Genomic DNA, 15,141 nt, shown 5'->3' with positions numbered 1-15,141 from the left:
AAGCTGACAGTGTTCTGGTTTTGCTTCTTGCATCTGGTGGGGCTGCACTGCTGTAAGGCTGTGCTTAGTGTTCCTAACACCCCCATTAAGCCTGGGTAATGCACAGCTTGCTGAGGAGAATGGGAAAATAATGCTCAAATAATGGAAGCATCTGGGTATTATAATTATGACCAACCATCTAAGCCAGAATTAAAATCTACATTAGGGTTGATGTTAACTCATTAAACAGAAGTGCAGGAATTAACTCTCTTGGCCTGCAGCCAATGATGACCCCTCTATTGCACAGCCTGAAGGAAGGCCTGCACTCTGAACACACCAACACTTGCTGCATGGATGAGTCGTGGGAGAGCTCTCACCACCTGACAATGACAAGCCCTGGCATAGTTCACATTTAGATGTTGAACTTGTAAGGCTCTTTGCAAAGCAGTCCTCTTTGCAAAGCGAGCATCAACTGATTTTCTCACAAGCAGATCACACCTTATGCCACCCCTGGCATGGGAAATCTTTGTCTGATGGCCACCTTATCACAAACCTTTCAATGCTGAAAACACAAACGAGCCCTGCAAACAGGAGCAGCTTCCCTTCAATAAAGTCAGAGTCGTGGTACTGCCTGTAAAGGGACTAAGTACCAGCAATGACAGCAGCGTGCCTGCTCATCATGTGAACACCCTGAAACAGCCACTGCTGAGCTAAGCTTAATGACACACCAGAGAAAACATTTGAGAAGGAGACAGCAGCACCTGCCATGGATGCAAATTGCACTACCTAGCTTCTATTTTCAGCAATTCGGTGCTTAACTGCTATATTTGGAAAAGACAGAAGAAGAAACCAAACCAGTTTGTGTTCAGGAACCATGTAGAATATTAAAATAACTATTCAAACCAAATGATTCTGACAAAAAATTCAGCTCACAGCAGTGGATATACAGGTTTTCCTTTGGCAGCAGGGGAAAACCAGAGTTATCATCTAGGCACAGGTCATTTTGCCTTCACAGAGAAGCTTTGCAATCTGCTGCACTTGAATAAATGCAGAACAGCCTTTATCTAGCACACTAAACAAGGAAGGCTGTCACTGTTTCACAAATGCAGCTAAGGACCATCCTAGTCATCCTTTATCATAAAGAGGCATGACAAAAATGGTCAGCAATACCCAGTCCCCCAGCTGAAGCCATCCTTGTCCACAAGGAGTGCTATCTGGAGGGAGTTTTTCTGATAGCATGTGAGTCTGAAACTTCTCCAAGATGCTGACAAATAGCCAAGTCATTCTCAGCTGACAAAAGTGGAAATAATTTTATGGCTTGCCAAGGGCCATAAAGGTCACCATTAATGAGGCTGGAAACCAAACATCCAAAGCACCACCACAATGCAACAAGCATGAGACACAGACATGTTCAAATTTGTTACACCTAAAGCCCCCTACCACACTAAAATACATCCTATACTTTGAATTGGTGTTTTTACTTCCTCAAACCTTCCTTGCAATTCCCTCCTGTACACAGGAGAGAAGAACTGCAAGTAAGAAATTCTCAAAATATCTCTAAGCAATTCTCTGTCATTTGCTATGACAGTGATAAGGAGAATATAATGTCACAGATAGAATATATTATGTGCACTTGTTTAGCTTACATATGAATGACTGAAAAGTAGTTATCAAATAATTTTTCTTGGTTGGAAGAGAAATAAAATTATGTTTTATTTATGGCTACAACATACAATTGGTAAGCAAACCTGTTTATTTTGAGGTTACCCTAGAAAAAGCATCATTATTTACAGGAATCAAAAGTTTGGGTCTTTGACTTTCAAAACACTTCCAGATGTTCTTTCAAAAAGTGATTTTTTGATTTTTTTTAGTAGTTTATGCTAACGTTACAAAAATTGTCATATTTTAAAAAGCTAAAAGTAAAATGTCACATTATTTTATAAAAAATAACCAGGTATTGCATATTTCTCTCAGTGACTTCAACTAGCCTGTCTCTTCCACTCCTGCTAGACTGTTATCTTGAATTTTGCATATTCCAAGGCAAAATTCCAAACTTCCTCTGCTTGGACATAACAGGATACAAACTGATATAAGAACCAAATAATTTATGCCATTTTTTATGAATATACACAACCCCAATTGTAATTTCCTGAAATAATTTATAATACATTAGGATGGCTGGTGTATCGCTTCTCTGTCCACCTTAGTTTTGTACTCTCAAATTATTTTTAGTTATTTTTTAATGCTACATGTCCATATACTATATCAACGCACATATATACCTATAAAAATGATAAAATTAAAGAAAGCTGATATAACCTATTAAGAAAAAAGACTAATAAAAAATAATTTCTGACAAAAAAACCAAATCATGCTTTGAACAACATTTTTAATGTAGGAAATAACAGATAAGGAACTTCTTTACTCTTAAAAGCCCAGTTATGAAGAAACAGGCTTTGAATCAGTTCCATATGCCCAAAAAATGCATGCAGGACTTGATTTTTTTTAATGTTTATTTTCTGTAATGATGTATTCCACTTATTTTGAATACCTCCTTGGGATATGTTCTTGTAGCCACTTATTTTGTTGAGTTATGTTCATGTACTTTAAATGTTTTTACTCTCAGACATTGCTTAGGATTTACTTCCCTTTTCTGTTTTTTTCATTATTGAAGTATTTTAAAGCATTTTAGAAGTTTCCTGAGATACAATCTTTACCTCCTCCTATAAAAACAGCAGTGCATTTTCTTATCCTTGTCTTTTCTATACTACCTTAATCTCTTAACATTTGGAACAACTGCGTTCTTCCTAGAACTGCCTAGATTTTATTTGCTTTTGGTTTATGAAATTTATTAGGTGTGAAATATTTTATTGCCTTATTTACTGGCTTCAGTGTCCTATTCTGGGAAAGCAGGCAGATCAGCTACAGGCACCCCTAAAGACAACAATATTAATGACTCCAGCTGATGTTCCTACTTGTCCAGCCAATGGAAATGTGAGCAGGGTTCCTGCAAGCAGCATGCTTCCTGAAGCACTGCCCCAGCACACTCCAAGTTCACTGCCTGGAGTGAGGCCAGGCATACACCCTGGCCTGCTGCACAGAACTGCAGACAACACATTCTGATCATCACTTACCAAAGGAAAGAAAAGTAATTTATATTTTTCATAAGCAGGACTACTCCACATAAAATCTAAATTTCCCTCACCTAGAAATATTAAATTGGTCATTCAATTATCAAATAAAGAAAAGGGAATTTAGGCAATGCAATATCTATGACCAGGAAATTCAAGTTCCCCCTGGAACACAGAAAAATATGTTCAAGACCTGAAGAACAGTATTGTGCTACTATCTCCTGCCAATTTGTGTGCCATCCCAGTGCCACAGAGCCCTATTAGCAGTCACTCCAACATCCTTGACAGTCTACCACAGGTACTTGCATTTCATTATCTATGGTATATTGACCAAATAAATATGTAACACCATCCTAGCACATTCAGAGCAAAACACAGTCTAACAGCATTAGAGAGATGAAATGAAGGAGCAGGCAGTGTACAAGGACACTGATTATGATCATTACAAATCTGTGTTAAAAACTCCAGATTTAAGTAAATTATATTTTTTCTTGAAGTATAATGGAAATTTAAGATTTAGTAAGCATAGTTTGGACTCTCTGCATTTGACGTTGAGGACCTGGAAACCTTGGTGTTTGCAACATGCACCACAACTTGAGATGGGAAGAGATCAGAGAGCTCCTGTCTCCTCCTTCATAGCCTGTTAGACTGCACACTCATTTTCTGAGGGTGGTTCCTTGACTCATTCTTCATTTTCAAAAGCAAATGCCCTCATGGCTGAGCTGTACTTGCAAGGCATGGAAAATAAACGGCAACTTGTGTAAGGAAAACCACCAAATTTTATAGCTGTCTTGTTAACATATCGGCTACATCATAGCTAGCTCAATTAAAAAAAAGACAACCCTGCCTAAGCTAAAGACTGTCCTACAGTAAAAATAAATTTAATATTAATATTTAATGCAGCAGAACAGATTAATGTTCAGGAAGTTCCTCCTTTTGTTTTGTTCATATATTAAACATTTTTCTACTGTGATAGAATCAAGTGTTGCCAAAAAAGCACTCACTTTCATGAGAAACATCAAGAAAATCATTTAAGTTTAGGAGAGCAATTTTTCATAGACCTCTCTATTCTTCTAGTTTGCACTACTGGCCTAATGCCTTAAGTTTCAAAGGATGATTTAAAAATTTTGGGAATAAGTCTTTTCCATAATTCTGTACAAGTCTAGCACAATAGAACTCTAGCTCTTAAGACATAGATATGCAATACAAATAATCATTCATTTCATTATGGTAACACAAAAGACAACAAGCACAAAGCAAAATGCATCTCATTTGTAAAGATGAACATGACTAATCCTATGCCAAGACAAGACCAAAGGTGGTTTTTTTTTTTTAAAACAACAACTACAAAAAACTACTACATAATCTAAAATCTGGTTTAAATTTTCTTTTTGCTACAATGCTCTATTGAACAATTAAGTGGTTGGTTTTTGGGGTTTTTTACGTCATGAAATCAAGACTTGAGAGTACCTATGAATTTCAGATTCCCTTACTGGACATTAGTTTCAGGCAGGTATTTTTCATTATAATTCAGCATATCAATTCTTTTTTTTTTCCAAGGCATGTTATTAAACCTTTATTCTCCACATCCCCTCCAATTCTTATTACCATTTTCATACCCTATGGTGAGGCTGACAAAAAGCAGTGTAGATTTGACAACCATAAGCACAGGAATCTAGCAAGACATTACTATGCAAATGTGTCTGGGACAAGATAACACTAATAAATATTTGCTGATGGGCCTTTTGCTCCAGTAGGTGGCACATTCATAATGAAAATTTAACAGTAGTTTAAGCCAAAGATCAGAAGCCTCAGACATATGTGCCACTGAGAGATGATGAAAGAGGAAAAACATGTGCTGTCATTTTAGAGAAACCAATCCAAGCTCACAAAATTTGTGAAAAGTTGGAAGGAAAATATTTTCACCTTTCTATAAATGCTTTATTAAAAAAAAAAATTCTCAGCAGTTACTATCAACCTCAATTAAAAAGGCTCATAAAAATAGTTGTTTACCAAAGGAAAAAAAAATAAAAATCAAACTTTCGAAGTTAAGACTTCAGTTAATTTTGCAGCTAAAGGAATGTAAGCTGCAGGAAAGTACACCACATTTGTACTTCACTGTAGAGAAAAATCAATTACAAACTCTGATAACTAAAAGAAAAATTTAAGAGAAGGGGACAAAATACTACCACACAACTATGTAAAATTTGAAATAAAAAAGTGTAAGACTATGTTTCAGGGAAAAAAAAAAAGTAATTACCCTGAGGTTACTCCTTGACTTCAGAAGGGGAAAGTAGAGGGAAGCGTACACAGTAGGAGAAAAAGCAGGCAATTCAGGAGTGACCAACTTTGTCAGACACTCAGTGATGTGCAAAAGAGAATTCTACTTCTGTGTTAGTTTGAGCATTTTCACTTTAGATACTGCTACAAAATAATGTTCTTCTTTAATTCAAACCATGTTATTTTTGGATTTATTCATGGGCAGCTCTCTCAAAATCTTGAATACAGGTACACATACCCTGACCCAGAAGTGATAAAGGTCAAGTTTCAAGCAAACTGCAGAAATAAATTCCAAGCAATACTTAAATTCATAGAGCCTTTTCATTCTGACTTCTGTGAGAGAAAGTTTAGTATGAAGAAAAAAACCCCATATTCTGGCGGCATACTCTCTGGAATCAGAAATACTGAATACCAGCTTGCAAAGTATTAGAAAGATTAGTATTAGTATTATAGTCACAGGCTTAGGAGCAAGCCTGTTTACAGTACATCTTCTCAAGACAGTTGTGTGCAACCCAACTGTAAGCATTTAACATCAAGTAAAAGGGTAAAACAGGCAGGAACCAGTTGTCCAAATAAATTAGTATGCTTATGCTATATTCCCACTCTTGCCACAAAGTACAGAAAGAAGTCTTTGTGGATAGATGCATGTAGCTGCTGGGGACATGCTCCAAAGGAGGGAAAGACATTCCAAGGATAATAATCTGAACATAACTCTGCATGATATTGTCCCTAAACAATACAATGAAGTGAGAAAAAGACCATGGCTAAGCATGAAGGTCAGTACTAATGTATGCAAAAAACATAAAAACTCAACAAAATTATTTACATGGTAAGATTACAGATATTCTTGTCCCAAAACCTAGGTAAAACTGTGAGGAAAGATCTGTTAGGTAAATCATGTACACAGTGCCTTTACAAGCTGATTAGATTCTCTATTCTCCACCTTCTGTCTTCACTGAAGGTATGCTTTAGATCAATGAAAGCTTTTGAAACGGCCACCAAGAAAATTAGGCAACATGATAAGCACACATCACATACAGGAAATCAGATAAAGCTATGCCAGTACAAACCCTGCATCAATACTAAGCTAAAATAGTATGCATTTTTTCTTTTTGAATTGGTAAAATAACTTTGAGTGACAAACTTCACCACACATCCCAGATGGTACCAAGCAGTGGACAGAGTTGCTACATAGCTGCCTTTCAGTATTTAAAATACAGTATTAGGAACAGAGTCCAACCTCTTAAAAGGAGCAAAACAAGCAGTCCATACCATATGCAAGGAATTTGAACTGGGAAATTAGTCTCCTTTCACTCTCTTTTCATAGAGAAAAGCTTGATCCTGCCTGTCAAAAATAACTAGAGGAGAGGAAAAGACAACAGAAATTCAGAAAATCTGGAGAGCTATCAGTATCATGCTTCTAACTTGATGCAAAGACAGAGCTTTATGAACTCACTCCTGCTTGAAAGAGTATTTGTTCCAGTTACAAGGATGTCGTGCAGACTTTAAACACCAGGACCCAACAGTCCACGACTGTGGAGGCAAAGCTGTCGTTCTGATTCATCGGCAAGTCACTGAGGCCACAGATGTAAAATCATGTTATTAAAAACAGTAATATTAACCTTTTCAAATGTTACACAATCCCTGCTTGTAATTGCATCCTTAATACAAACAGTGTCGGATTTGAAATCAAGATTCCTTGCCATTTCATTAGGAGAATGTACCCAATCATGGAGGTTCTTGAATAGTAGAGAGGAAAAGGGACCTCCTAGCACATAATCAGAAAATTTCAATTGGCAGTAAGATGCAGTTCTTAACTGCAAGGGCAAAGGTTTATTTAGACAATTCAACAGCTTAACAAGTAAATTCATCACATCCTGAAGTCCTTAAATTGAACTTGAATGCATCTCTAAATATTCTGTTCTAGTTCAATTGCAGATTTATTGGACTTAACAGCAAACACTTGCATATTTGGGAAAGCAATCTCTTTCCTAAAGGAATTAATGCTAGAGACTATTTTGTCCAGTATTGTAGAATAGATAAGTCTTGGTGATTCCTTCAGTCCTCAGAGTCTGTGAGCCCCAGTGGATGCACTGATTGTGACTTTGCCTATACCAGAGCTGTCATACTAGACCATACATGGCTTACAAATGCATTGACTTCCAAATTTCTTGGAAACAATTTAACTTTGATTCGTGTAACAATAATAACTTTCTCATTATTTTCAGTTAATTGGTAGATGTCCCTTCAGACTTCGCAGCTTCGCTTGCTTTGTGCTAGCAGCTGATTACTCCACACCACAGCAGTACCATCATGTTCCACTAGCATTCAGCAACAACATCAAAGGGAAAAGGAGAAAGGGGAAAAAAGAGTTTCTAAGTGATTTTGGTTCCTCAAAGCCTCTGTCTGTCTGCACTGTTATTGGCTGTTCTACCAACTATGCAATTCCTGAAACCTTGACTTTGCATAACAATTTCTCCTGACCCAAGAACTCAATTAAAAGTAGGCAGTAAACAACATGTTCGTGCAATAGATGGCCTAGAAAATAATATACTGAGTAAAGGGATTTCAATTTCTGGCCAGGTAGCACAACAGCACAGCAGTTTCTTGCCGTTTAACATTACTCAGCTGCCTACTAAAAGCTGCTATTTTGACATATTTTAGGATATGTAATTTCTAGCTGCATGTACTTGACCACTCAAGACAGAATAAAAATTGCCATTTTTCATCCAGGCTCCCATGTATTTCCAAACTCCTAGTGTTGTCCCAGCAGTTTGCCTTTGCCACAGAGGGGTCAGGGTTGAATGGGCACAGCAGGTGCTCCTTCAGAGGGGCTGGAGCAGCTAGCTCCCCTGTGCCCGGCTGCTGGTTCTGGGAATGATCACCCCGGGCATGGGATGGATGAAACTCACAGACTGCTAATGTGCAACCAGCAGAAACAACACAGCCCTGCTCTCCACTCTGCAGATATTCAATTAATGAACGACAATTCCTGAGATTAGGATTCTTATCTTGGTTTTTTAAAGCAGTTAAAACAGCTTTGATGCATTGCATCAACCTTGCGCAGGGATGACTTGAAGCAGTCAGGGTATCAACACCAAGCTTCCAAATGAGAAAAGCAGTATAAAGTAGAAATACTTTAAAAATACAGATAGCTTTATCTGCCCAATTCATCCACTGATTTCAAGTCTGGATAATCATAACAAGTATTTTTGAAGCAAAACTGTAAAATCCATAAAACAACTGAATTTAGTCTAAGGCAAAGTATTGTGCCTGGCGTTCCATCACCTACCAAGAATTTAAGCAAAAAAATAAACAAATTAAGCATAGATACCATGCAATAACTAATAATCAGAGTAGAAGTATAATATACACTTAACTGAACAATATCAACTCAAATATTTTTTCTGCAAAGGTAGTCTGAAAATCTCTGAAACAAAGTTGCCTTGTTTGTTTGGAGGAAGATTGAAAGAAAAGGCAATTTTCCCCTGAAGGAGAAATACTTATTAGGTAGGGTAAATTATTAAAATGAGTAAATGTTTGCAACTGTTAAAATAAAAGGACAACAATATTCTTATTTGTTTCTGCTAGATTTGTCCTTGTTTCTGTCAATAGCTACCAAGAACAAATCTGGAACTATACCAGTTTCCATTCTTTATAACCACGTTTAAAATACCCAAAACCTGAGGCTGTTTTCATAAAGATTAACTCCCCAGTCAATATATTCCTGGTGTTTCAGCTTTGGCTTTTCTCAAAGTCTCATCCTTAACTCAGCAGCCAAAGTGACTGAGAAGCTTAAATCTTATTTTCAGAAGTAACCTGGGTACACAGGAGCTAAGTGCTGTTTGTGTTTCATTAAAAAGAGGTTACTACAATGATTACTTAATAGATCAATTTTTACTATTCAGAACCTTACTAGAGATGCATCAGGCTCGAATGGTACCGCTAACAAACCTGGCCACAACACATGAAATGCAATTCCTAACAATAATCTTCTGTCCTTTCCAACTAGTCTGTTTTTCCTTGATGAAGTGATTTCTGTGACTCTTTATCCAGATGTGCCACTCTAAAGCCTCTGAATCTTCCCCACCTCTTTATTTTCTCCATGCTCCACCTAAGTTTGATCACCCAACAAAAAAAGCACCCCAATTTCTGATGATATTTAAATGCCCAGTCACAAAAACATTTCAGGATGTCATCATTGCAAACACTCAAGGCTGAGCCAGAGGAAATGCACATGTGTGAAGATTTTGAATCCAGCTTGAGCAGAAAAACAGACAATTTTAAGAACTTCCTACATGGATTTCTTACCTCCCCTTCATCTCTCCACCCCTACTATGAAATATCCTGAGGAAAACTGAGACCCCCAGGTGGAAGTTCCAAATCCAGGCACTGTGTTTCAACTTCTGCCATCACAGAATGCTTGAAGCAAGCAAAAGGGAAACTCACACACTGGAGACCTTATTGTGGTATATTCAATTTTGGATTTCTTTTTTCTTGGTTTTGCTAGCTGTTCATATTGGTACTGTTTATATTTTTCCAGCTCAGTAAAAAACATAAACAGTACCAATGTGAACAGCTAGCAAAACCAAGCAAAAAAATCCAAAACAGAACACACTACAGTAACCTCAGAAGTCCCTTGGCTTGGAAACATCCTTTCATCACCTGAACACAGGTGATCTGAACACAGACCTCCTACACCATCCAGAGCAACCCATACACTAACAAGTGGTATTACCAAATGCATCATAACACAAAATATTGCCCAAAGTCTGACAGTTTCACAAGTTGCTTAAATGAAAGATTTTGTCCATTGAGTTTTCAGTCATATCCCTTCCCTCAAGTAGCTCCTGTAGCACACTATATGAATTTTACAGCCTCAAGCCTTAAGGAAGCTGTATTCCTCTATTCACAGAGTATTAAAAAGACTTCCTCATCTCCTCTCATGATCTTCACTGCTCAGTCAGAGACACAAACACTTCAGTGTAGGTCTCGAACCTACCCAAGACTAAGGAATATTGCCTTTCATCTGCCCTGACTGCTGGTATCAATACAGAAGCACTCTCCTTACACCTCTGGAGATCAAAACACACCCAGCTTTCCTCACTTCCAACTGAAAAATAATTTAAAAAAAAAAATCCTTACAGGAACAAAAAAGCATATGTGAAAGAGGGAAGTTACTCAGTTTATTTTCCCTTCAGAGTCATGTTATGAGCACTGCTCAAAATCCAACAGAACAGAAAGCAGATTAAAAAAAAAGAGAATTTCTTGGCTGAACATTCTGGGTGAGACCTCCAGAACATCTCTGGCTCTTTAACCTACAGACAGAAAAAAAACATATAAACTTGAGCTTCAGTAGTAAAGCTTCCACAGGGCTGCTACAGTGAACTACAGTTCTCAGTGCACTCAGCTCCTCTGGCAAGATTCATCAGTGACCTCCACTAAAAAAAGCAAATTTCAAATTTTCCACTGAGAGCTCAGCTAGACTTGGATCCCTGAGTCAAGTGACTAACATGGATTTGCTCACAACATACCACTTCCCCAATAACTCCTTTTCCTTTTAACTTTGTGTCCTCTTCTTCAGAATCTCCTTGTAAAGTAATCTTGGCACTAGAGAAGCTGCTGCCTCCTGAAAACTCCCAAAAAGCAGAGGATCACCATACTTTAACACTAATGTCTTCCAAAGGAGAAGAAATTAAAATTACAGTGCCATGTGATAGCTGACAATCTGATACAGAAATAGCTGGAGAATGGATACAGAAGAAATAAACCTCCACACCAGAAGTGAAGTAGTTTTGTCCAGCACGACAAACACACCAACTCTGCCTCTCACTTGAACTACCAATATGAAATAGCAGAAGAGGAAACACGCAGCAATAAAGACACTTGGAGAAGATGCAAGATCTTTAAGGCTAAAAGGACCTTGCAAAAACCATCTTCAAACAAAGAATCAACCAGATTGAAATTTGGCAAGCTTATATTCACAATAATACAAAGAATTACCAAAAAATAAAAGGACAAAGAAAGGCATTCTAGCTCAAGCACTTAGAGAAATAAAACAATTTTTATATGCCACAGTAGCAACATGTCACACACATTGTTTCCAAATGTTCATAATATTTTCTGCCTGGTAGCCTTTAAACACACACTGAAGAGTAGCAAGCAAATCTACTCAGAGGTCCTAAAATGACAACAATATATATTTAGGCTGCCAGTATGCATCTCTTGCATGACTACAGAAGCACCCAAACATGGTTTTGAAAAGGGACCTTGGCTGCAGTGGGACTGCTGTGCTTTCCGAGTGCCTGTGACAAAGGGCAGTCATCTCCAAAGCTTCTACTGCTTCTCCTCCACAATGATGGAGTAAGAAAAAATGGGTGCACCAGCTTACATTTACTTCTTAACTTCTGGGAATGATGACCTCCAGCTTTTTCTTATCCCAGGAAGGCATAACAGTAGGTGGAACAGGATCTCTCCTCAGCACTTGGAAGAAACACTACCAGCTCTAGAGCCAACAACATCTTGCACAAAAAAAAAAGCAACATCAAAATTTGCTCCTTGCAGACAAAACTGAGTAAAGAAGCAAATATTGTTCCATTAAAAAATGCTTATTTCAGGATCAAGTCAGAATTGTGAAGACCTAGGTTTAAAACAATGCAATTTTAAATTGCCTATATACAAGAGAGAATAATGTAGGCTAGAGAGAGTAACCCAAGTGAAGTGCACAATGTTAACCACCGTAACCTTTCATCAAACATAGCTTCTAGTGAGGAAGAGTCACAAATCTGGCATAGTTAGAAAAACAACAAAAACCTGCCAAGAACAAGACCCAGGTTAAAAATAAGTTGGTTCATCAACTTATGAATTATATGTATTAAAAAAGGTTTTACAAAGGTTTTAATAGCAACTAATTTTGACTTCTATAGATTCCTAAAGAAAGGGAAAAGCTCCTAAGGTATTCTAAAGCTGCTATCTAAAAATCATCCTGGATGTTTAGGGTGTTTCATATACATTTTTCAAGTGCATTTTGACCTTAATGATTGAATAATCACATGGAGAAAATTAGCATTGAGAGACAGCAATTTTACATGTCACGGGGGAAAAAAAGTGAAAACAAAAAAAACTTATGGAGTATAAAAGGAGACAATTAATACAATAATATCATGTCATGAATGACAAATGTTTTCTGAAATACTACAACAAAATAATTCCAAAATGCTATCAGCAATATCAAGAGTTGGGTCATTTGGAGAACTTTCTTTTATATTTGCTTCTCCCTAGGATCCCCACCACAAACTGCATTTTTGTTGGGGGTGTTGTTTTGGATTTTGTTTGTTTGTCTTTATCTCCAAAGAACACCTTAGCAGAAGCTATCAGCTTTGACAGAACACCAAAATTCTGGCACTGAACCATAAATTGACCATTACCATAAAAAGAACTGCTAAATGAGAAACTATGTGCTCAGTATAAAACTAATTTCATGCTTTCAAAAGCACACAGTGGCTTCTAGCAAGATAGTGGCCCTGGGACTTGCAAAGACAGATTGGCTAATACAAATGGTGTGTGTGCTCCTGATGCAGTCTGCTTAGCCAAGCTTTACATGTACTGGCAGTAAATGGAAATTCTCGAATCTTCTGTCAAACAAATACACACTTATCTATAACTTTGGAGCTGAAAGCTATAAAACAGCTGCCTCATAAATATATTTAGCAGGAAAAAGCATGAGCTGTCCTAGTTCCTCAGAAGAAAAAAAAAAACCACAGCAGTCTTTACATAGTAAGCACAGACATTTCTATAGCAAGGAAGAAAAAAAATAATAAATATTTTTATTAAAAAATACTATCAGCATACACAAATATCATCATATGAGGTCTCACCTCACCAACTCAATATTCACATAATAGCAGTGCTTAATAAGTAACTCAGCTGAACTAATTTCCTTTTTGTTCTGCTATGGGTGAAATTCTCAATAATACCCCCTTTTTTTAAACACGCAAGTACAAAGTCTGTTTAGTTTATGATAATGCTTTCAAGCTTAAAGATTTGCTACTAGAACTTCAGAGGCTACCTTTAGCACACTATCTGTTCCCTTAAATAAAACTTGGTGCACTAAATCTCAAATTTAACTGGTTAGGGAGAGCAACAGTAATTTTATACCCTTCTCAAAGAAAGCTGTCAGTGCAAATGAATTACTAGAAGCTGTTCTGGGCATGACAGATCATAACTTTTAATATTAACAATGATAGACATACGTAATATGTCAAATCCTGTATACAATTTATTTCATTCTTTACTTTTTTAGTTTATCTGGAGAATCCGACAGCTCTTGTGTTTCACACACCGTTGTGACCATACTTTGAGATCTAACAAGCCAGAAAGCAAGCTCTGGTAAGAGATATTTATTCACACTGCTAATAAGCTTCTTTCTACAACAATAACACAGCATCACCAACATTCAAAAAACATTTAAAATGCATAGGAAGTCACCTACTGGAAAGATGCCCTCTGCAAACAGCAAGCAAGGAAAGGGAGCTTGCCACATATTTAGTTACTTTTAATACTGAAATAAGAAGAGAAGAAAAAGATGCATTACATGCCTTGCCTTTTTTATTATCCTTTCCACTGGAATAACTAAAACAGAAATGCACTGCACACAGAAATAATGCCAAACATGTAAGCATCCACTCAATGTCGTAGCACAAAGCAATTCACTGAAGTTTAATAATAAAAAACAGACTCACCTCTACTGGGAAGCCCACTCCACATTATGGCAATACTATTTAAGCAGGTTAAACAGCAACCAAGTTACATAAACAAAACTTCCAGTATGTGACCAATATGATCTACGGTGCTACAGAGTGTTGGCTCCAGCCCTGCTCATCTGTGTGACAGTTCACTGCTATAGCAGAGCAGCCTCCAACCTTCCCAGATGCCGGCTTATTGCACTGCTCATTGAAAATCCTTCACACGCTGGCAACATTTTAGGGAAGGACAAGCACACTCTGAGTCATTTGTAAAGAAAGCAAAGCAATTTCAGTTCTGTATCTTCATGCCTACCGAAACACAGAGCCCTGTCAAACTAGAAGTCTGCCTGAATTTATGCTGAGAATCAGGCAACCCAAGCCTTCATTATCAATGCATGGAATCAGCTACAGAGATCAAATTCAAGCAAACCATAAAAAGATAAAAGGATATGATTATGAAAGGCTCTACAGCTTCAGCTCCAAACCACACAGAACGAGGAATCATCTATCTAGACTGTGTAAATGTTAAAAATAGCTCTGTCTTTTCTACAACAAACACGAGACAGAGGAGAATGAGCAGCAGCCTGTATTGTGATGAGGTTCATTACCGGGGGGGGGTGGGGGGGGGAGGAAATCCAGCAATAAAAATTTATGATTCCTTAAAGCTTTTCTAAATAAGATTAATTCAAAATTATGCAAATGAAGTAAGTATTTTTTAACCATGTACCAAATGAAGTCTATTAAATATTAAAAACAAGGATATCCATTAAAAAGTATAATAAATATTTGGGTGAAAACATTTAGAATGCAGACCCAACAAAGACCTGCACAGTCTAGCAGATTAAATATTTTTACCGAAATAAAAATATCATTAAAAGCATGAAATTGCATGACCAATGCCTTCATTCTTTCAAAACAACATTAATTTTAAATTACTTACTATGAAAAACCTTCATGGCTTATTAAATTCATGCTATTCCTACTCCCACATGGACTTCTCACAATGT

General features: G+C 37.2%; 1 protein-coding gene across 6 annotated transcripts in view; it reads right to left on the bottom strand.

Annotated features, from left to right (window-relative positions):
• ZNF385B (zinc finger protein 385B) overlaps window positions 1-15,141 on the bottom strand; it is a 149,583-nt gene that overhangs the window by 96,837 nt on the left and 37,605 nt on the right. The window contains exon 1 of one of the 6 annotated variants that reach the window (XM_077181359.1): window positions 14,132-14,626. The exons of 4 other annotated variants lie outside the window; for them this stretch is intronic. In XM_077181359.1, the coding sequence (XP_077037474.1) occupies window positions 14,132-14,156 (25 nt within the window). In that variant the 5' untranslated portion in view covers window positions 14,157-14,626. Of the gene's footprint in view, window positions 1-14,131; window positions 14,627-15,141 lie in introns of those variants that run through there. One more of the 6 variants, XM_077181361.1, reaches the window with a different exon arrangement.

This window comes from Agelaius phoeniceus, chromosome 7 (assembly GCF_051311805.1).
Source record: "Agelaius phoeniceus isolate bAgePho1 chromosome 7, bAgePho1.hap1, whole genome shotgun sequence".
NCBI classification, from domain to species: Eukaryota; Metazoa; Chordata; class Aves; order Passeriformes; family Icteridae; genus Agelaius; species Agelaius phoeniceus.
Note: the sequence above shows the minus strand (reverse complement) of the source record. Positions and strands in the feature narration are given on the sequence as shown.